General features: G+C 42.3%; 1 protein-coding gene across 1 annotated transcript in view; it reads left to right on the forward strand.

Moving 5' to 3' along the window:
• PAH (phenylalanine hydroxylase) overlaps positions 1-21362 on the forward strand; it is a 90406-nt gene that overhangs the window by 51204 nt on the left and 17840 nt on the right. Inside the window, exons 5-6 of the mRNA XM_005898615.3 lie at positions 8315-8382; positions 19639-19835. Coding sequence (XP_005898677.1) covers positions 8315-8382; positions 19639-19835 — 265 coding nt within the window. The remainder of the gene's footprint in view (positions 1-8314; positions 8383-19638; positions 19836-21362) is intronic.

The following is a 21362-nucleotide window of genomic DNA, read 5'->3' on the forward strand; positions in this document are numbered from 1 at the left end:
CCATCTCATCCTCTGCTTCCCTCTTCTCCTTTTGCCTTCAATCTTTCCCAGCCTCAGGGTCTTTTCCAGTGAGTCGGCCCTTCCCATCAGGTGACCGAAGTATTGGTCAAGAGGGCCAAATGCTTATCATATGACCCCCAAATCTCTATGAATTAACCCAGTAAAAGTTCATTTCCAGTGTAGGTCAAAAGGGAAGTTTCCTCTCACACTCCTGCAGAGATCAAGTGTCCTTCGATCTAGTGGCGGCACCCTCATCTGGGTCCTGGGAGCCGTCTCCATTCTGCCAGGCATGGGAGAATTGCTCCTGGGAGGTATTTATGGTCCAGGATGAAAGGTGACTCACATCCCTTCACTTCAGTTCCACTGCCTGCAGCTCAGTCACAGGATTGCTACTCCCTGAAAAAGAGACCAGGAACAGTGGTTTAGTAATGCTGTCTGAAAGCAAAAGGGCTCAGATCTTGGGGACCCTCAGCAGCCTCTGCCACATAGACCCTAACCCCATAGGTCCCTCTTCCGGTTTTCCTGGCACCTGTTGCTGCTGCTGCTAAGTCGCTTCAGTCGTGTCCGACTCTGTGCGACCCCATAGACAGCAGCCCACTAGGCTCCCCCATCCCTGGGATTCTCCAGGCAAGAACACTGAAGTGGATCGCCATTTCCTTCTCCAATGCATGAAAGTGAAAAGTGAAAGGGAAGTCGCTCAGTCGTGTCCGACTCTTCGCGACCCCATGGACTGCAGCCTACCAGGCTCCTCCGTCCATAGGATTTTCCAGGCAAGAGTACTGGAGTGGGGTGCCATCACCTTCTCCATCCTGGCACCTGTACCTGCTTCTAAACTGAAGATCTGCATGAGGCGAGGCTTTCTGGTGGGGAAAGCATTAGCCAATACAACTGCTTTTCTGTGTCTCTTTCTACTTCTTGATTTAAATCTCTCAAATTACTTTTCAGTATTTCCAGAACATAGATGCTGAGTTTCCCTGCTCTCCAAGAAGAGCCTTGCTCTTTCCTGAAAGCAGGACTATCTTTCTAATACTTCTCTTTCCCTTTTCCTTTGCCCATCCAACCTTCTCCACCCCAGGGTCCTGTCAAGGTCTGTTCTAAGGATCAGTCAGAGAGTTGAGTCATCAAAGACTCCTTGTGCTTGTACTAAGCTGCTCTGTCAAAGCATAACTTTTAAAAAGTTAAAAACAACTGTCACACAGGTAGATAGTAAACATCTCTCAAAGATCTATGAACTCTGGAGTAAGGGAATCAATAACATGACAAGGACAGTGCAAAGGAAGATATAAGAGATGAAAACATATGGTCATTGAAAAATGGGATGCTAGAATGAGATTACAAAGATGGGTACACGTGATTAATGTCCTATAAAACAATAAAGTCACAACCACGAGTGCTTTCTGTTGGACAGAAGTCATTTGCAACTTGATCATAAAATAAATGTTTTGCAACTTAAAGGTCCGTCTAGTTAAGGCTATGGTTTTTCCTGTGTATGGATGTGAGAGTTGGACTGTGAAGAAGGCTGAGCACCGAAGAATTGATGCTTTTGAACTGTGGTGTTGGAGAAGACTCTTGAGAGTCCCTTGGACTGCAAGGAGATCCAACCAGTCCATTCTGAAGGAGATCAGCCCTGGGATTTCTTTGGGAGGAATGATGCTAAAGCTGAAACTGCAGTACTTTGGCCACCTCATGTGAAGAGTTGACTCATTGGAAAAGACTCTGATGCTGGGAGGGATTGGGGGCAGGAGGAGAAGGGGATGACAGAGGATGAGATGGCTGGATGGCATCACTGACTCAATGGACGTGAGTCTGAGTGAACTCCAGGAGTTGGTGATGGACAGGGAGGCCTGGCATGCTGCGATTCATGGGGTCGAAAATAGTTGGACACGACTGAGCGACTGAACTGAACTGAATCTTCTTTAAGGGCTTCCCCGGTGGCTCAGCGGTAAATAGTCTGCCTGGAATTCCAGAGACAAAGGTTTGATCTCTAGGTCAGGAAGATCCCCTGGAGGAGGGCATGGCAACCTCCTCCAATATTCTTGACTGGAGAATCCCATGGGAGAGAGGAACCTGGCAGGCTACATTCTACAGTGTTGAAAACAGTCAGACATGACTGAAGTGACTTAGCATGCATGCAGTCTTTCTATAAGTCAGCCCTACTGAAGCAAAATCATACTGTTCAACACCCCAAGTAAAAAAATTGCTGAGATTAAGGTGAGAGATTCCAGGTGGACTGCGGGTGATGTTACGACTTTGCATCCTGTAGACTTCTCTCACCATCGTCCCATCCACTATGCCTCTCTTCTGCCTCCCCCCACCACTCTTTCACCAACAATATATTTTCCTGTCAAAACATACTTGGTTACATGCAGTGCAACCAAAATTGCTGCTATTAGCTTAATTGAGACAGGGTGATTATAAATAAATTATATGCAGTCCTACCGAAATTGCTGCTATTAGTCCAAATTGAGATGGGATGATTAGTCATCACCAACTGTAGCTTAATTCAGAGTGTCTTCCGCGTGGTCACAGAGCCCTGTGGCCACCTGGCAGCCCAGGGGATGCAAGGCCAAATGCCTGAGAGGTGGGCTTCCAGGCTGCAGATCTCTTTTGCTGGTAACAAAACAAAAGTCTGTGCTGCCTAGTTGGCAGGGTTCCTTTGAACATTGTTAATGGACTTCTTAGAAACTTGAAGTTGGAAAAGACCATAGTTAGAAAACTTGCCATATAGAAAATTTTTATAAAATATTAGTATACCTAATTATATAAATAACATATAATAATATATAAAATATTATGCAATATAAAATATAGTATTATATTTGGATGTGTATAGCTCACTGTATAAATCTTCTGTCCATTCCCATAATGATTTGAGATGGGTTTTTAATATTATTTTACCTTTTTTCTAATTATAAAAGGGGTAGAGATAAATTGGGCTTCCCCAGTGGCTCAGCAGTAAAGAATTCGCCTGCAGTGTAGGAGACGCTGGTTCAATCCCTGGGTCAGGAAGATCCCCTGGAGGAGGGTGTGGCAACCCACTCCAGTATTCTTGCCTCGTGAATCCTGTGGACAGAGAAGCCTGGTCGCCTGTAGCCCATATGTTTGCAAAGAGTTGGACACAGCTGAAGTGACTGAGCATGCATGCCAAGATAAATTTTCAAGTCGGGATTAACATATGTTGTTGTTGTTTAGTCACTACATTGTGTCCAGCTCTTTTGTGATGACCTGTCTCTTTTGTGATGGTAGCCTGCCAATCTCCTCTGTCCAGGCAACTGGAGTGGGTTGCCATTTCCTTCTCTATGGGAGCTTCCCGACCTAGGGATTGAACCTGTGTCTCCTGCATTGGCAGGCAGATTCTTTTCCACTGAGCCACCAGAGACTGACATATACACACTGCTATATATAAAATAGATAACTAACAAGGACCTACTATATGGCACAGGGAGCTATACTTAATATTTTGTAATAACCTATAAGGGGAAAATCTGAAAAAGATATGTATGTATATTTATTCAGTTATACATATATATAAATGTATAACTGAATCATTGTGCCATATACCTGAAATTAACATGATATTGCAAATCAGTTATACTTCAAATAAATAAATAAAAATGAAACAATAAAATAAACCCAACTGCAAAAAAAAAAAAAAGGAAGGAAAAAGAAACCCACATTCACAGTAAAAAAAAAAAATACTGTGTATTTTTACACATTAAAAATACATTTAGAAGCCTAAGTGGCACGGAAGAATAAGAGTTCCCATTTCATACCATTGATTGGATTTGGGTGTATTTATTCTATCATTGTTTTTGTTCTATTTAAATAATCCCTCTGACATAGTTGCTACCTATTGGAATACAATGTTATGTTAAGCTTTTTTTTTTTTTTAATTGGTGGAGAAATCTTTAAACTACCTAGACAAAATACATTGAAGGTAAAAGAAAAATGAGCCCAATGGTAAGAGAAATTGTCATGGGCATCCCATTCTGGAGACATCATAATAAAGTGGAAATCCACCGGTTAAGCGAATTTGAATTCTTCACTCCTCTCCCTGGGTAACTATCTCAGACTTCAAACCACATCTCACCACCTGGCCAGGACGGGAAAACCCAAGTGGAGGTGCTGTTTCTGCAGTTAAAGGCCCCTCGGCAAATGGCTCTATGGGCTTCACTTTCTGTATATCTACATCAAAATATAAAAATAGATATTCTCCAAGGCAACTTTACAAGTGCCTATGCTTTGTATTTAGGGACAGGGAAAAGCCATGACCATTAAACAGGACTTGTAATGAGGATGACTGTAAGTCAAGCATTAATGACTGACAAGCATTAAGGTTAAATTTTGAGTCTTTAAGTTTGGAGATGTGTTCTTCATTTAGCCCAGTAGACAGGTTCCTCAAAGTGTTTGTTAGCGCTGCTTGGAAATAAAATGATAGAATCCAATTTTCTTTAATTTATTTTTATTTATTTATTTTTGGACACACCACAGGGCATGTGGGATTTTCCCTGACCAGGGACCGAGCCCTTGGCCCCTGCACTGAAAGTATGGAGTCTTAACCCGTGCACTGCCAGGGAAGTCCAGTTTTCTTACTGTATTGTCCCAAAGCAACTTACTTTCATCCAGAAGAACTGGGTCTAGCAGTAGTTTTAAGTTTTCAGATTCCTAAGCTTTCCTGCTTGTAGTTAATGATTTAAAATCATTCAGTGCTTGAGGGAAAACACTATAGTTATACTTTGTGATAACTATTTTATGGAATCTTTTCTAAGCTGAATAACTGCTTAATTTGAGATTTAGTTTTGGAGTGAAAAACTAAATAATATGGAAATTTTACTTTACTTTTTCAGTGGGAAACATTTAGATTTTTCTTTTTCTCAAAAAAAGAACTATAAATATCCTAGGAAACAAACTAGGGAACTTCTTTCTCCCCTTCCTTTCTCTCCCCCTCTATTTATCCCTCCCTCCGCCTTATCCTTTTCTTCCTTGTCTATTTTAACAAGTGTTGGTGGTTCTTTCCATATGCCAAACAGACTCTGTATGCTATGGATACTCAGGTGAAACTACATTATATACATGGACCCCTGGTTCTTTGGAATTACTGGTGGAGTTGGGTTTTATAAAACAGTTCACTTCAGTTCAGTCGCTCAGTCGTGTCCGACTCTTTTCGACCCCATGAATCGCAGCACGCCAGGCCTCGCTGTCCATCACCAACCCCCAGAGTTCACTCAGACTCATGTCCATCGAGTCAGTGATGCCATCCAGCCACCTCATCCTCTGTCGTCCCCTTCTCCTCCTGCCCCCAATCCCTCCCAGCATCAGAGTCTTTTCCAGTGAGTCAACTCTTCGCATGAGGTGGCCAAAGTACTGGAGTTTCAGCTTTAGCATCATGAACACAATAACCAACCAACCAATCAAGTGAAGCAGAAAACAATATCTGAAAGTCAGAGAATACTTATCCTTTAAAAAGAGTCTTTAAATATTACTCTCCATGGCATAAACCTTTGTTGTTGATTCATTAATGCCTTGGTTTGGAGGGATGGTGGGACATAGAAATTGCAAGCTAAAGTGATGGATGGTACGGTTTATTGGTAGATGCTTGGAGGGAACAAAGCAAGGTTCTAGAGTGATGACACTGATATCTTGTTTAACTAAAATACAGATTATAATCAAATTTTTTTGGAAAATGGTCTTTTTTCTAGCTTTTTTGAAATATAATTGGCATACAGCATCATGTAAGTTTGGACTTACGACCTGCTGATTTGATATGTGTGCATATTTTAAAATGATTGCCATATGTGATTACTATATATATTGTAATATGATTACCATATGTAAGGTCAGTTAACACCTCTATCTTCTCACATAATTACCATTCTTTTCCTGTGGTGAAAACATTTAAGATCTACTCTCTTATCAGCTTTCAAGTATAAAGAGTAGTATTTTAACTATAGTCATCATCCTGCACATTAGATCCCTAGAACTTGTTCATCTTGTAACTTGAAGTTTGACCCTTTAACCAACAGCTCCCTGTTTCTCCCACTCTCCTCCTCTGGCAACCACCAATTTACTTTCTGCCTATGAATTTGGCCTTTTTAGATTCCACATATAAGTGATGTCATACAGTACTTGGTCTTTCTCTAACTTATTTCACTTAGTAAAATGCTCTCAAGTTCCACCCATGTTGTCAGAAGGTTTTTCCTTCTCTTTGTATATATGTACCACATTTTCTTTATCCATTTATCTGTCAGCGAACACTTCATTTATTTCTGTATCTTGACTGTTTGAATGGGGATGCAGTGGACATAGAGGTGCAGGTACCTCTCTAAGAGTGAGTTTATTTCCTTTGGGTATATACATACAAGTAGGATTGCTGGATCATATAGCAGTTCCATTTTTAATTTTTTGAGGAACCTCTGTACTGTTTTCCAAAGTAGTTATACCAATTTACATTCCCATCAGTAGTACACAAAGGGTTCCTTTTCTCCACATTCTTGCCAACACTCATCTTTTTGATAATCAGATCAGATCAGTCACTCAGTGTTGTCCGACTCTTCGCCACCCCATGAATCGCAGCACGCCAGGCCTCCCTGTCCATCACCAACTCCTGGAGTTCACTCAGACTCACGTCCATCGAGTCAGTGATGCCATCCAGCCATTTCATCCTCTGTCATCCCCTTCTCCTCCTGCCCCCAATCCCTCTAACAGATATGAAGTGATAGCTCATTGTGATTTTAGTTTCATCTTACTGATGATTGGTAATGTTGAGCATCTCTTCATGTACCTGTTGGCCATTTGTATATCTTCTTTGGAAAAATGCCTGTTCTGATCCTCTGCCTATTTTTAAATCAGACTATTTGATTTTTGTCTATTGTTTGAGTTTCTTGTATATTTTGGATATTAATTCCTTAGCTGATGAAGAGTTTGCAAATATTTTCTCCTATTTTATTGATTGCCTTTTCATTTGGTTAATTGTTCCTTTTGCTGTGCAGAAGCTTTTCTGTTTGATGTAGTCCCACTTACTTACTTTTGCTTTTGTTGCTTGTGCTTTTGGTGTCATATTCAAAAATTCATTTTCTAGGCCAAGGTCAAGGAGCAATCCTGAGAAAGAACAAAGCTAGAGGAATTACATGCCCTGATTTCAAGCTATATTACAAAGCTATAGCAATCAGAACATTTTAGTATGGGCATAAAAACAGACAGATGAAGTAATGGGACAGATTAAGAGCCTGGAAATAGACTCATGCACATATAGTCAACTAGTGTTTGATAAGGGAGTGAAGAATACTCAATGGGAAAGGATAGTCTCTTCCGTAGATGGTGTTGGGAAAACTGGACATTCATACGCAAAAGAATGAAATTAGACCCCTGTCTTACACCACTCAAAAAATGAACTTGAAATGCATTAAATTAAGACCTGAAATGATAAAACTCCAAGAAGAAAACATAAGGAAAATGTCCTTTTAACCAACTGGGATCATCTCCAACTCTAAGATGTGACCTCCCCCAACCCTCAACACTGAAAGACACACTTGGCCTCTTTTCATTCAGAAATGTTTACAAATTGCTGGGGAAAGGCTGCCTGCAAGTCAGCCTCAGAGGAGAAACTAGTATCCTGTTTATGCCCTGGGGCAGAATCTTAGTTAGTCAGGCCCCTGCCAAGTTGTAAAGGTTGATATTTCCTGAAGTGAAGTGAAAAGATTATGGAACTGAGTGATTCAAATCCTAACTTTACTGGACTGCTCTTCTCTGAACCACTCTTTATTCTGGAAAGAAAGGGATCATCACACTGGTTTACCTTACATGTTTCTTGTGAGAGTTATAAACTCCTAGCATGCACAGACTGGCACATAATAGACACTGAGTAAATGGTATTTTTAAAGATTGAAATACCAGTAAGCGTTTACCTGTTAGTCTGTTAAGAAGTTAGGAGACAGTGCTGGACTCATACCATTGGTCAGGACTTGAGTGGCTGTTGTCTATCTTCTTCCTAGACATTTACCCTAAGAACTCTGCCTAATTTAGCACATTTATAGATTAGAAATGCTATAGATGAGATTTCTTTAAAACCCAGACACCATTTGTGCTTAGGAATCCCAAGGCAGAGCTCGCATTGAATTGAAAGTGTGGCTAGTAATGTGTCACTCATGATATCTTATGGGACAATTTATGCTCAGATTAACTGAGGCTTTATTTTCAGAGTATAATCAGGGGAAGGCGAGATGAAGTGTCAGTGGTCAAAGGCCTCCATTCAAAGAATGTGTAGATAGGCCAGGTTTCAAAGCCTGAAGAAATAAAGTGTCTCCTTTCTTCCCAGGGATTTAAAGATCCTGTATACCGAGCAAGACGGAAGCAATTCGCTGACATTGCCTACAACTATAGACAGTAAGTCTGCTCTGTGTGTTGGTGGGGGATGGGGAGAAGACCATACTCTCCTTTGCCCAAAGCTGGAAAATACCAGCTTGGAGAATCCTTCCCTCTGTGTATGTTTGTGTATGTTTAAATCCTCCCTTTAATAACACACATTTAAAAATTCACCACGAGATAAAACAATATTACCCCCTACACCAGGGCCCAGCTCTCTCCCAAGCTTTGTTGTGTAATTACGCAGTGACATCTGACATAATTATAAAAGGCCTCAGTCCTGAATAAAAGAGCCTCTGGTGTTTCTGCATTAAACCGGGAAAAAGGAGAAAGAAGTATTTACATTCAAGAAGGAGTTGGCTGCTTTACTGAATTAGTGAATCATTGGAGGTTTCAGGAGAGCCAAGCCTCAGGGTTCTACTTTGATCTGACCCAGATGCGAAGGGCAATTTTAGAATGAGTTTATTTTTTTCTCTCTGGGATTCTGCCAGATTTTAGCCAGAGGAAAATGCAAATATTAAATGTTATTTGGGAAGAGAATTGTTTTGCTATTTTGAGTTCTTGGGAACTACAGAAATGCTCCCATGAGAAACTTAGTGTTTCGGGACCTGAGCTCCATTCCTGAGTTAAGGGTTTGAGAAAAGACGTGCTCAAGAAGAAACATACAGGGTTTAGAACATGAGGTAATGGGACTTTAACAGCTTTGCTAGAATATGGGGAAGATAAAGGAGATGCTAACGCTTTGTATACAGAATAAAAACGACCTTCACAAGGGAAAGGCTTCCAGAGAAAATTTCTTTATCTGAATGAATCCTGGTAGTAGAAGGATCCAGAACAGTGCTGACCTTAGTCATGTCTAGACCCAGCTGGACTTTGGCTTGTGGCAAGCAGGAATCACAGAATGTGGTGACCTCTCTCCCGTGTCCCCATCATGACCCCAGCATGGTCAGGTGGACACATCAGACACAGACAAGAGTCCTTCTTCAGATAGTCAATAATAATAGGTCATTTTTAATCTCCTTGTTATGTCTGGGGCTTTGCTAAATGCTTAATGTGCATAATTTCATTTAGTCTTAATAATAACTCCCCATTTTTCAGATGAAAAAACTAAAGCTTTAGAATATCCCGTAAATAACTTGCCAAAGTCATAGAACTGGAAGGTGGCAGAGCCTGGTTTTGAACTCAGGCTTTTTTAACCACAAAGTCATTCTCAACCACTTCCTTGAGTGTCTGGGGAGTCTCCAAGTCAGGAGACCACACTTCTCCTGATGTCCAAGGAGCTGCTTACGGGGTGCATTCACTCCTTCTTGGCTGTTGGGACTTGAGGGGGAGAAACTCAAACCACCTCTTTTCCATAAAAATATTATACCTGGTGAATAAGTGTGGAATTGGTTGAATGCCTCATGATTCTGGATGATCATGAGTTAAACTGGCTACTGAAACCCATCCAGAGATGGCTGGTACTCAAAGGCACACCAGATATTTTCAGGCAGTTTTATACCTCATGTTCAGTTCAGTTCAGTTCAGTTTAGTCACTCAGTCGTGTCTGACTCTTTGTGACCCCATGAACCGCAGCATGCCAGGCCTCCCTGTCCATCACCAATGGCCAGAGTCTTCCCAAACTCATGTCCATTGAGTCAGTGATGTCATCCAACCATCATTTGTTATCCCCTTCTCTTCCTGCCCTCAATCTTTCCCAGCATCAGGGTCTTTTCAAATGAGTCAGCTCTTCGAATTAGGTGACCAAAGTATTGGAATTTCAGCTTCAACATCAGTCCTTCCAATGAACACCCAGGACTGATCTCCTTAAGGATGGACTTGTTGGATCTCCTTGCAGTCCAAGGGACTCTCAAGAGTCTTCTCCAACACCACAGTTCAAAAGCATCAATTCTTTGGTGCTCAGCTTTCATTGGAGAAGGCAATGGCACCCCACTCCAGTACTCTTGCCTGGAAAATCCTATGGACGGAGGAGCCTGGTAGGCTGCAGTCCATGGGGTCGCTAAGAGTCGGACACGACTGAGCGACTTCACTTTCACTTTTCACTTTCATGCATTGGAGAAGGAAATGTCAACCCACTCCAATGTTCTTGCCTGGAGAATCCCAGGGACGGGGGAGCCTGGTGGGCTGCCGTCTATGGGGTCGCACAGAGTCAGACATGACTGAAGTGACTTAGCAGCAGCAGCAGCAGCTTTCATTATAGTCCAACTGTCACATCCATACATGACCACTGGAAAAACCATAGCCTTGACTAGATGGACCTTTGTTGGCAAAGTAATGTCTCTGCTTTTGAATATGCTGTCTAGGTTGGTCATAACTTTTCTTCCAGGGAGTAAGCGTCTTTTAATTTCATGGCTGCAGTCACCATCTGCAGTGATTTTGGAGCCCCCCAAAAATAAACTCAGCCACTGTTTCCACTGTTTCCCCATCTATTTCCCATGAAGTGATGGGACCGGATGCCATGATCTTAGTTTTCTGAATGTTGAGCTTTAAGCCAACATTTTTACTCTCCTCTGTCACTTTCATCAAGAGGCTCTTTAGTTCTTCACTTTCTGCCATCAGGGTAGTGTCATCTGCATGTCTGAGGTTATTGACATTTCTCCCGGCGATCTTGATTCCAGCTTGTGCTTCTTCCAGCTCAGCGTTTCTCATGATCTACTCTGCATACAAGTTAAATAAGCAGGGTGACAATATACAGCCTTGATGTACTCTTTTTCCTATTTGGAACCAGTCTGTTGTTCCATGTCCACTTCTAACTGTTGCTTCCTGACCTGCATACAGGTTTCTCAAGAGGCAGGTCAGGTGGTCTGGTATTCCTATCTCCTTCAGAATTTTCCAGTTTATTGAGAGCCACACACTCAAAGACTTTGGCATAGTCAATAAAGCAGGAGTAGATTTTTTTCTGGAACTCTCTTGCTTTTTCTGATCCAGCAGATGTTGCAATTTAATCTCTGGTTCCTCTGCCTTTGTAAAACCAGCTTGAACATCTGGAAGTTCACGGTTCACGTATTGCTGAAGCCTGGCTTGGAGAATTTTGAGCATTACTTTACTAGCGTGGAAGATGAGTGCAATTGTGCAGTAGTTTGAGCATTCTTTGGCATTGCCTTTCTTTAGGATTGAAATGAAAACTGACCTTTTCTAGTCCTGTGGCCACTTCTGAGTTCCAAATTTGCTGGCATATTGAGTGCAGCACTTTCAAAGCATCATCTTTTAGGATTTAGTGAAGTGAAATTCACTTCATGTAGTGCTTTCACCTCGTGTAGTGAGGTGAAATTAAAAGACACTTGCTCTTTGGAAGAAAATATATGACAAACCTAGACAACATATTAAAAGGTAGAGACATTGCTTTACCAACAAATGTCCATCCAGTGAAAGCTATGGTTTTTCCATTAATCAAGTATGGATGTGAGAGTTGGACTGTAAAGAAAGCTGAGCACTGAAGAACTGATGCTTCTCAACTGTAGTGTTGGAGAAGACTCCTGAGAGTCTCTTGGATAGCAAGGAGATCAAACCAGTCAATAATAAAGGAAATCAGTCCTAAATATTTATTGGAAGGACTGATGCTGAAGCGGAAACTCCAATACTTTGGAAAAGACCCTGATGCTGGGAAAGATTGAAGGCAGAAGGAGAAAGGGATGACAGAGGGTGAGATGGTTGGATAGCATCACTGACTAGATGGACAGGAGTTTGAGCAAATGCCGGGAGTCGGTGAAGGATAGGGAAGTATGGCATGCTCCAGTCCATGGAGTCACAAAGAGTTGGACATGACTGAGTGACTGAACTGAATAGTGAAGTGAAAGTCACTCAGCCGCATCCAATTCTTTGTGATCCCATGAACCTCCCAGGCTCCTCTGTTTATGAAATTCTCAAGGCAAGAATGCTGGAGTGGTTTGCCATTCCCTTCTCCAGGGGATCTTTCCAACCCAGGGAACAAACCCACGTCTCCCACATTGCAGGCACATTCTTTACCAGCTAAGGTACCAGGGAATCACCTCATATAGATGAACCCCAAATGGTTAAGTGATGTACTGAAGGGCATATCTCTCATTAGGGACTGAACTTGTCCTCCATTTTAAAGCCTGTTTCTGACCTCATCTCCGCTCATCTCTTTTGAACTTCTGATGCTGTTTTCCATCCCTTCCTTCTTTGCTTTTGTCTTTTATCTCAACATCTGTTACAGTTGATTCTCATTCTTTGAAGGTTACTTGCTTACATTGATTTGAGACCCCTGCAAACACAAGGGATTTCCACACTCACCCCCAGATATGTGCAGAGCAAGGAAAAATGTGAGTCTCCTGATGCATCAGTTCCCAACTGAGGTCAAACAAGGCAACACTGCCTTGTTGTTTCGGCTTTTCTACTGTAAACAAGTGTTTCTTTTGCGGTCTCTTTAGAGCCATGTTTGTTGACTTTTTGTTCTTTTGGTTGGTAATTTTGTTGTTTAAAATGGCCCTCCAGCATAGAGCTGAAATTCTGTCTCATGGTCTTGAGTACAGGATGGCTCTGACATGCCTAATGGGAAAAATGTGTGTTCGATATGCTTCCTTCAGGACTGGGCTGTAGTGCTGCTGGCTGTGAGTTCAGTGTGAATGAATCAACCATACATTAAGTAAGGTGTCTTTAAACAAAGGTACATGCAAGACAAGGTTGGGATTATGAGTTGAAAATGTGATCTGGGTCCTGCATTTCACATAGGAGCAGCGGTTCAGTGTTCACTTACTCAGAGTTCATGGTGTCTTGATGGAACAGAACTTCTGTCAGTAAGGAGAATAAACTCTGTTTTGCTCTCTGAAGGTTTCCTTCCCTCCTTCCTCCTTCAGGCTTCATCTGTCTCCTCTGGCCTCCTCCTCCTACCCCAGAAATCATCATGCCTTTCAAGACCCAGTTTTGACCCTCTTCCTTGGGCTCTGCCAGCCTCCATGCCAAACAGCCCCACATTCTGGCCTCTAGCACCTTCCCAGTCATCCTCCCACATGGAGGTCAAAATCCTGCCCCTTGAGTCATAGACTCAAGTTGATCCAATGTGTTTACTCTCTTCCAGGACACATGCCAAGAGCAAGACCAACAAACTCCATATCCTCTGGGGATTATTGAGAAAGACAGACAATGACAAAAAGAACAATACATGCGATCCGTATGACCAAAGTCAAAACACGGGTGTCACAAGGCCATATAATTAGGAACTTTAATTCTGACTGGAGGGTATTGGTTAGAGGAAGTGACATTTAGACTGAGAACTGAAGATGGAGTAGGAGTTTATCGGCCCAAGAGAATGAGGAAAGTGAACGGGAGGGTAGGTATGGTTAAAAACAGGACTTTTGTTGTAAGATGTATATTTGGGTCCAGAACTGAATTACTGGAGGCAGTCAGAAAGCAGCTAAACCCTGTTAGCAACCTCTTCTTGGCCCATCCACCATGGGATGCTCTGGCTCCTCCCTAAGAATATTTAGCAAAAGTCTTAAAACATCAGTTTGAAGAGGCACTGTCAAATTACTCTTGTGTTTAGGGGTACCAAATTATTTGCCTTGGTAATGATTACATGTATGGGGACTTGGTGTAAAATAAGACTGAGTGAGGAAGCTGATACTTTCCTGGACTATAGGTGCTGGATTATCTTGAATGCCATCTTTGGTTGGTGGAATAATTCAAAACCAGTATCTTCTCCTTAAAATACGGTTTTGTTTTTGTTTTTGTTTAATTTTTTTTGGAAGAGAGATCCCAATGGGCTGAAATCTTATTTCAAGCTAAATTGACAATTTTTATTTCAAGCCAAATTAATACTTTCCCTCAAATATCTTGGTTTATTTTACTTCATGAGATCATAGTTTGGTAAAATAATTGATGATATATTCAAAGACTGAGGATCTTGTGTAACCTAGGTCTCTTGGTAGAAGAAGATGGAAGCAAATGTGCAGAATTTAATTCCTAAATAGACCATGGATGGACAGAGGAGCCTAGCAAGGTCACGTGATTTAGTGACTAAACAACAATAAATATTCCCAGAACATCATGGGTGTTCAATAAATATTTGTTGAATGAATACACAAACCTAGGAGACCCTATGACAGTAGAGATTCAAAGTACCAAGTCAAAGATGGAGCTAGGGATTGTGTCTAGAACCACTTAGAAGGCAGCTGCTGCAGAGTTTGATTGTTTCTGGAGTGGGGCTTAAACTTTAGAATTTTATCAAAGAATATGCTAAATGGACTATAAGAATTTTTATCTTTTAGCCACAATTGAACTGAAACAAAAGGGGTGTTTTATTGGCTCCTATAAGTACAAAGTGTAAAGGGAATAGTTGAGGTGGATCTAGGACTCCACATCTCATTCTCCTTCCTTCCCCCTGACTCTGGTGTCCTCTGTAGTGACCTTGCTCTGAGGCACTGGCCTTATCTCTCTCAGAAGTGAACCTAGCACCTCTAGGCTGACACCACAATCTGGCCAAAGGTTCTATCTCTTTTCAACAGAATCAACAAAAGTTCTTTCACTGAGTCTCATTGGCTCTGATCAGGAAATGGGCCTATCTCTCAGCCAATCACTGTGGCCAGGGAAATGAGACACTCTAATAGGCCAGGCCTGGTCACATGCCCCCTCTGAAGGTAGGAAGGGTGGAGTCTCCTCTTACTTGAACCTGCAGACCGAGAGGGGAGAAGGGTTCTTTACTGCAAGAATGGGAATGGGTATGGAACTCTGGAACAGCAAATGTCAACCAAGGGGATATCTCATTGCCTAGTATGTTACAATTTCCTGAAAATTTGTTGCTCTTATAGCAGAGACTGTTTTCTAAATGAGACTCTGTTACGGTGATAATTTCCAACTATCCAATGGTATTGTTTGTCAGCACCAGTGTTAGGTACTTTATACATAGCATTTCACTTACCTCTCCACCATACCCTCCAAAGAGTTACTTGTTATTAGCCCATGTCCTGGTTGTATAGGTTCAGAGAGGTTTACTAAATTGCCTGAGGCTACTCAGTCAATGGCAGAACAAAGCAATCTACTTACCTCTGACCTTTTCCAAAGCCTATTTTTTCTCTTGGTCAGCACTTAACCCCTGAAACAATGGTGCCTCTGTAGGCAGGTCTTTTGTGGTGTTCTTTTCACAGTTCCAACACCATTATAGACCCTCTGGGCTTTTAATTCTTAAAGAAAAATTGGTCTTTTCCCCCTACCCTCTGCCCATCATTTCATGGAACATAACAGTGACTTTGCTTTAATGTCTTTGGAAGAGCTACAACTCTGAAAGGGCAAGAGGGACCTAGTTTCAAGCCTGAAGACGATCTATAATTCTAAGGTAAACAGTCTTGCCTTGTCCCAGACACTGTGTACCCTGTTAGGAAACAGGCCAGCAGCCCAGAGAACAGTCATGGGCCTTTGAAGTCAGGCTTTGTTTGGTTTTCATTTTTTGCTGTTCAGAATATGGCTCACTCTTAGCTGGTTTTCAAAAGGACCTTTTGAACTAATGACGATTGGATAATAGAGTGTCACCTGGGAGTATATTGGAATCCAGAAGCCTGGGCTCTCCCCTCCCTCACAGGTTCAGGATATGAGGGGTTCAGTTCAGTTGCTCAGTCGTGTCCGACTCTTTGCGACCCCATGAATTGCAGCACGCCAGGCTTCCCTATCCATCACCAACTCCGGAGTTCACTCAAACTCACGTCCATTGAGTTGGTGATGCCATCCAGCCATCTTATCCTCTGTCGTCCCCTTCTCCTCCTGCCCCCAATCCCTCCCAGCATCAGAGTCTTTTCCAATGAGTCAACTCTTCGCATGAGGTGGCCAAAGTACTGGAGTTTCAGCTTTAGCATCATTCCTTCCAAAGAACACCCAGGACTGATCGCCTTTAGAATGGACTGGTTGGATCTCCTTGCAGACCAAGGGACTCTCAAGAGTCTTTTCCAGCACCACAGTTCAAAAGCATCGATTCTTCGGCACTCAGCTTTCTTCACAGTCCAACTCTCACATCCATACATGACCAATGGAAAAACCATAGCCTTGACTAGACGGACTTTTGTTGGCAAAGTAATGTCTCTGCTTTTGTATATGCTATCTAGGTTGGTCATAACTTTCCTTCCAAGGAGTAAATGTCTTTTAATTTCATGGCTGCAATCACCATCTGCAGTGATTTTGGAGCCCACCAAAATTAAGTCTGACACTGTTTCCACTGTTTCCCCATCTATTTCCCATGAACTGATGGGACCAGATGCCATGATGTTTGTTTTCTGAATGTTGAGCTTTAAGCCAACTTTTTCACTCTCCTCTTTCACTTTCATCAAGAGGCTTTTTAGTTCCTCTTCACTTTCTGCCATAAGGGTGGTGTCATCTGCATATCTGAGGTTATTGATATTTCTCCTGGCAATCTTGGTTCCAGCTTGTGCTTCTTCCAGCCCAGTGTTTCTCATGATGTACTCTGCATAGAATTAAATAAGCAGGGTGACAATATACAGCCTTGACATACTCCTTTTCCTATTTGGAACCAGTCTGTTGTTCCATGTCCAGTTCTAACTGTTGCTTCCTGACCTGCATACAAATTTCTCAAGAGGCCAGTCAGGTAGTCTGGTATTCCCATCTCTTTCAGAATTTTCCACAGTTTATTGTGATCCACACAGTCAAAGGCTTTGGCACAGTCAATAAAGCAGAAATAGATGTTTTTCTGGAACTCTCTTGCTTTTTTGATGATCCAGCGGATGTTGACAATTTGGTCTCTGGTTCCTCTGCCTTTTCTAAAACCAGCTTGAACATCTGGAAGTTCACGGTTCACATATTGCTGAAGCCTGACTTGGAGAATTTTGAGCATTACTTTACTAGTGTGTGAGATGAGTGCAATTGTGCAGTAGTTAGAGCATTCTTTGGCATTGCCTTTCTTTAGGATTGGAATGAAAACTGACCTTTTCCAGTCCTGTAGCCACTGCTGAGTTTTCCAAATTTGCTGACATATTGAGTGCAGCACTTTCACAGCATCATCTTTCAGGATTTGAAATAGCTCAACTGGAATTCCGTCATCTCCACTAGCTTTGTAGTGATGCTTTCTAAGGCCCACTTGACTTCACATTCCAGGATGTCTGGCTCTAGGTAAGTGATCACACCATCGTGGTTATCTGGGTCGTGAAGATCTTTTTTGTACAGTTCTTCTGTATATTCTTGCCACCTTTTCTTAATATCTTCTGTTTCTGTTAGGTCCATACCATTTCTGTCCTTTATCGAGCCCATCTTTGCATGAAATGTTCCCTTGGTACCTCTAATTTTCTTGAAGAGATCTCTAGTCTTTCCCATTCTATTGTTTTCCTCTATTTCTTTGCATTGATCGCTGAGGAAGGCTTTCTTATCTCTTCTGGCTATTCTTTGGAACTCTGCATTCAGATGCTTATATCTTTCCTTTTCTCCTTTGCTTTTCACTTCTCTTCTTTTCACAGCTATTTGTAAGGCCTCCCCAGACAGCCATTTTGCTTTTTTGCATTTCTTTTCCATGGGGATGGTCTTGATCCCTATCTCCTGTACAGTGTCATGAACCTCCATCCATAGTTCATCAGGCACTCTATCTATCAGATCTAGGCCCTTAAATCTATGTCTCACTTCCACTGTATAATCATAAGGGATTTGATTTAGGTCATACCTGAATGGTCTAGTGGTTTTCCCTATTTTCCTCAATTTCAGTCTGAATTTGGCAATAAGGAGTTCATGATCTGAGCCACAGTTGGCTCCCGGTCTTGTTTTTGCTGACTGTATAGAGCTTCTCCATCTTTGGCTGCAAAGAATATAATCAATCTGATTTTGGTGTTGACCATCTGGTGATATCCATGTGTAGAGTCTTCTCTTGTGTTGTTGGAAGAGGGTGTTTGCTATGACTAGTGCGTTCTCTTGACAGAACTCTATTAGTCTTTGCCCTGCTTCATTCCATACTCCAAGGCCAAATTTGCCTGTTACTCCAGGTGTTTCTTGACTTCCTACTTTTGCATTCCAGTCTCCTATAATGAAAAGGACATCTTTTTTGGGTGTTAGTTCTAGAAGGTCTTGTAGGTCTTCATAGAACCATTCAACTTCAGCTTCTTCAGCATTACTGGTAGGGGCATAGACTTGGATTACCATGATATTGAATGGTTTGCCTTGGAAACGAACAGAGATCATTCTGTAGTTTTTGAGATTGCATCCAAGTACTGCATCTCAGACTCTTTTGTTGACCATGATGGCTACTCCATTTCTTCTAAGGGATTCCTGCCCGCAGTAGTAGATATAATGGTCATCTGAGTTAAATTCATCCATTCCAGTCCATTTTAGTTTATGATTCCTAGAATGTCGATGTTCACTCTTGCCATCTCCTGTTTGACCACTTCCAATTTGCCTTGATTCATGGACCTAACATTCCAGGTTCCTATGCAATATTGCTCTTTACAGCATCGGACCTTGCTTCTATCACCAGTCACATCCACAGCTGGGTATTGTTTTTGCTTTGGCTCTGTTCATTCATTCTTTCTGGAGTTATTTCTCCACTGATCTCCAGTAGCATATTGGGCACCTACCGACCTGGGGAGTTCCTCTTTCAGTATCCTATCATTTTGCCTTTTCATACTGTTCATGAGGGGTAGGTCTAATATATGTACTTTAGCAAACTCTCCATAGTTTTGTTATGTCATAGCAACAGATGCTGGGTAAGCAGATTTTTTACCTAGCATGAATTTAAATATTCTTATAACATCCTAGGGGCAGAAATACCAAATCCAGCAAGTTTATGCCCACTCAACAAGGGATCTCAAACTCATGGTACATGTAGTAAATCCACTTGAGCTCACAGGTATGGTTGCTTTAGTTGACAATACAAAACACTATTGTTTTGCTTGAGCTTGGATGCTTTTGTTCAGAAAGAGGATGTATTCTTCACTTGTCTCAGTCCCCATCCTCCTATTATCTATCCCTGCTACTTTACACATTTATGTTAAATGCTAAATGTTAAATGTACTTCTGAAGGTAAGTGCATTTCCACACTGGGTAAAGAGTAGAAGATAGAAGAGCAGAAAAGCCCAGTGGTTTCCCAAAATGAGAAGAAATCCTTGGTGCAGTGGGTAAGGTTGCAAGCTTCTGTCCTTGCTTAACCAAGTCACATGAAAATTTCCTGTATCAAGAAGTGGAATTTTCCTCTTTCAAATAACTTATGAAATAGGAAATCCACTGTCTTCTGGGGTGGCAGCTCAGGGACTTTGGACCCATGTCCCTCTGCCCAAGCTCCTTCACCTTCTCCTCTGCACCTGCCCTGCTGCTGACAAATATTTCATGTCTGTTTCCTAGTGGGCAGCCCATTCCTCGAGTGGAATACACGGAGGAAGAAAAAAAAACATGGGGGACGGTATTCAGGACCCTGAAGTCCTTGTATAAGACCCATGCTTGCTATGAGCACAACCACATTTTCCCCCTTCTGGAAAAGTATTGCGGCTTCCGCGAAGATAACATTCCCCAGCTCGAAGAGGTTTCTCAGTTTCTGCAGAGTAAGTGCACATCTGGGTCAAAAGATTGGGGGCTGGGGATGGAAAGGGGAAGAGAAGGAAATTTAGGCAAGTGTGATTGTGTTCGTGCTGATGCAGGCAGGTTGATTTTCCCAGGAAAATGAATATTTCACTGCTGGGCTCTGCCTCCCTGCCAGGCCCCACCAGTATAACACTGTCATCCAAGAAAAGGCATCCAGTGTGGATTTTGCCATGTTTATATCCCTGAAAGGTTTTTCTAATACTCAAAGCCCAAGGTGTCTAGTCAGGGTTCTCCCCGCAGCTCCTGCTATGTTATGAGCTGGCTGCAGTGTGCATTTGTGTAAGATATGTACTATTGGTGCCAAGAGATCTGAGCCCTGTCTATTTATCTGGTCTTTGGAATCTTGTTTTGATCCTCTCTAGTTGGGAGAACCTTCCTTAGATTAATCATTTGTCAAATGGAGACCATCCACCATTTAGTCTTTCTCACAGGTAAATTGTGAGAATGAAATCAAATACTGAACGTGAAAGCCTAGCGCTCATGTGTAGTAGGTGCTCACTGAGTTTGGGATGCATTGCAATCTGAGTAACTCAGTAGGTAAACAGGTGATTGAACTGACCTGCCCATCATTTCAGGGGAGAAAAGTGTTTTCTTTTCTGCCAGGAGCTGTTGACTCAGCAAAACCAAGATAAACAGTCAACACATGTTAAACACCTACTATGTGCTAGGTAAAATGTGGGAAATTAGGGAGACAGACCAGGTTATAGGTTATAGGTTATAGAAGGAAGAGTTTTCTATGCCTCAGAGCTATGCAGAGACGATGTGGCCAGCTCTAGGGCAAGAAGCCAGGGAAGCTACCTAGTAGGGAGGGAAGTGGGAGCTGGACTAGATGGGGAGTGAGTTGGATGACCTTTTGAATCCCTTCTATTTAGAGTCTTTACTATTCAGATAAAGAGAAGAGCAGGGCTCAAGCAAAATGAACTTCAACCTGAGGGTCTAAGACACATAAGCCAAGGGACAAAGGAGTCTTAAAGATATTCTCTGGCTAATTACCTGTGTTGCTATGGCCAATAACAAGAAGAATACAACAGCAATGCTAGCAGTTGTGTGTGTGTGTGCTCAGTCATGTCTGACTGTTTTGCAACCCCAAAGACTGTAGCCCATCAGGCTCCTCTGTCCATGGAATTTTCCAGGCAAGAATACTGGAGTGGGTTGCCATTTCCTCCTCCAGGGGGTCTTCCTGACTCCGGGATTGAACCCATGTCTCCTGCATTGGCAGCTGGATTCTTTACCATTGTGCCACCAATTTGTGGGGTGGCAGGTGGGGGTGGGAAAGAAGTATGTGCTAAGTCATTCCAGTTGTGTCCGAGTCTTTACAACCCCATGGGCTATAGCCCTCCAGGCTCCTCTGTCCACAGGGATTCTCCAGGCAAGAATACTGGAGTGGGTTGCCATGCCCTCCTCCAGGGGATCTTCCCAACCCAGGGATCGAACCTGGGTCTTCAGTGCTACACATAAATTCTTTACCATCTGAGCAACCAGGGAAG

The sequence above is a fragment of the Bos mutus genome, chromosome 5, assembly GCF_027580195.1.
Source record: "Bos mutus isolate GX-2022 chromosome 5, NWIPB_WYAK_1.1, whole genome shotgun sequence".
Taxonomy (NCBI): domain Eukaryota; kingdom Metazoa; phylum Chordata; class Mammalia; order Artiodactyla; family Bovidae; genus Bos; species Bos mutus.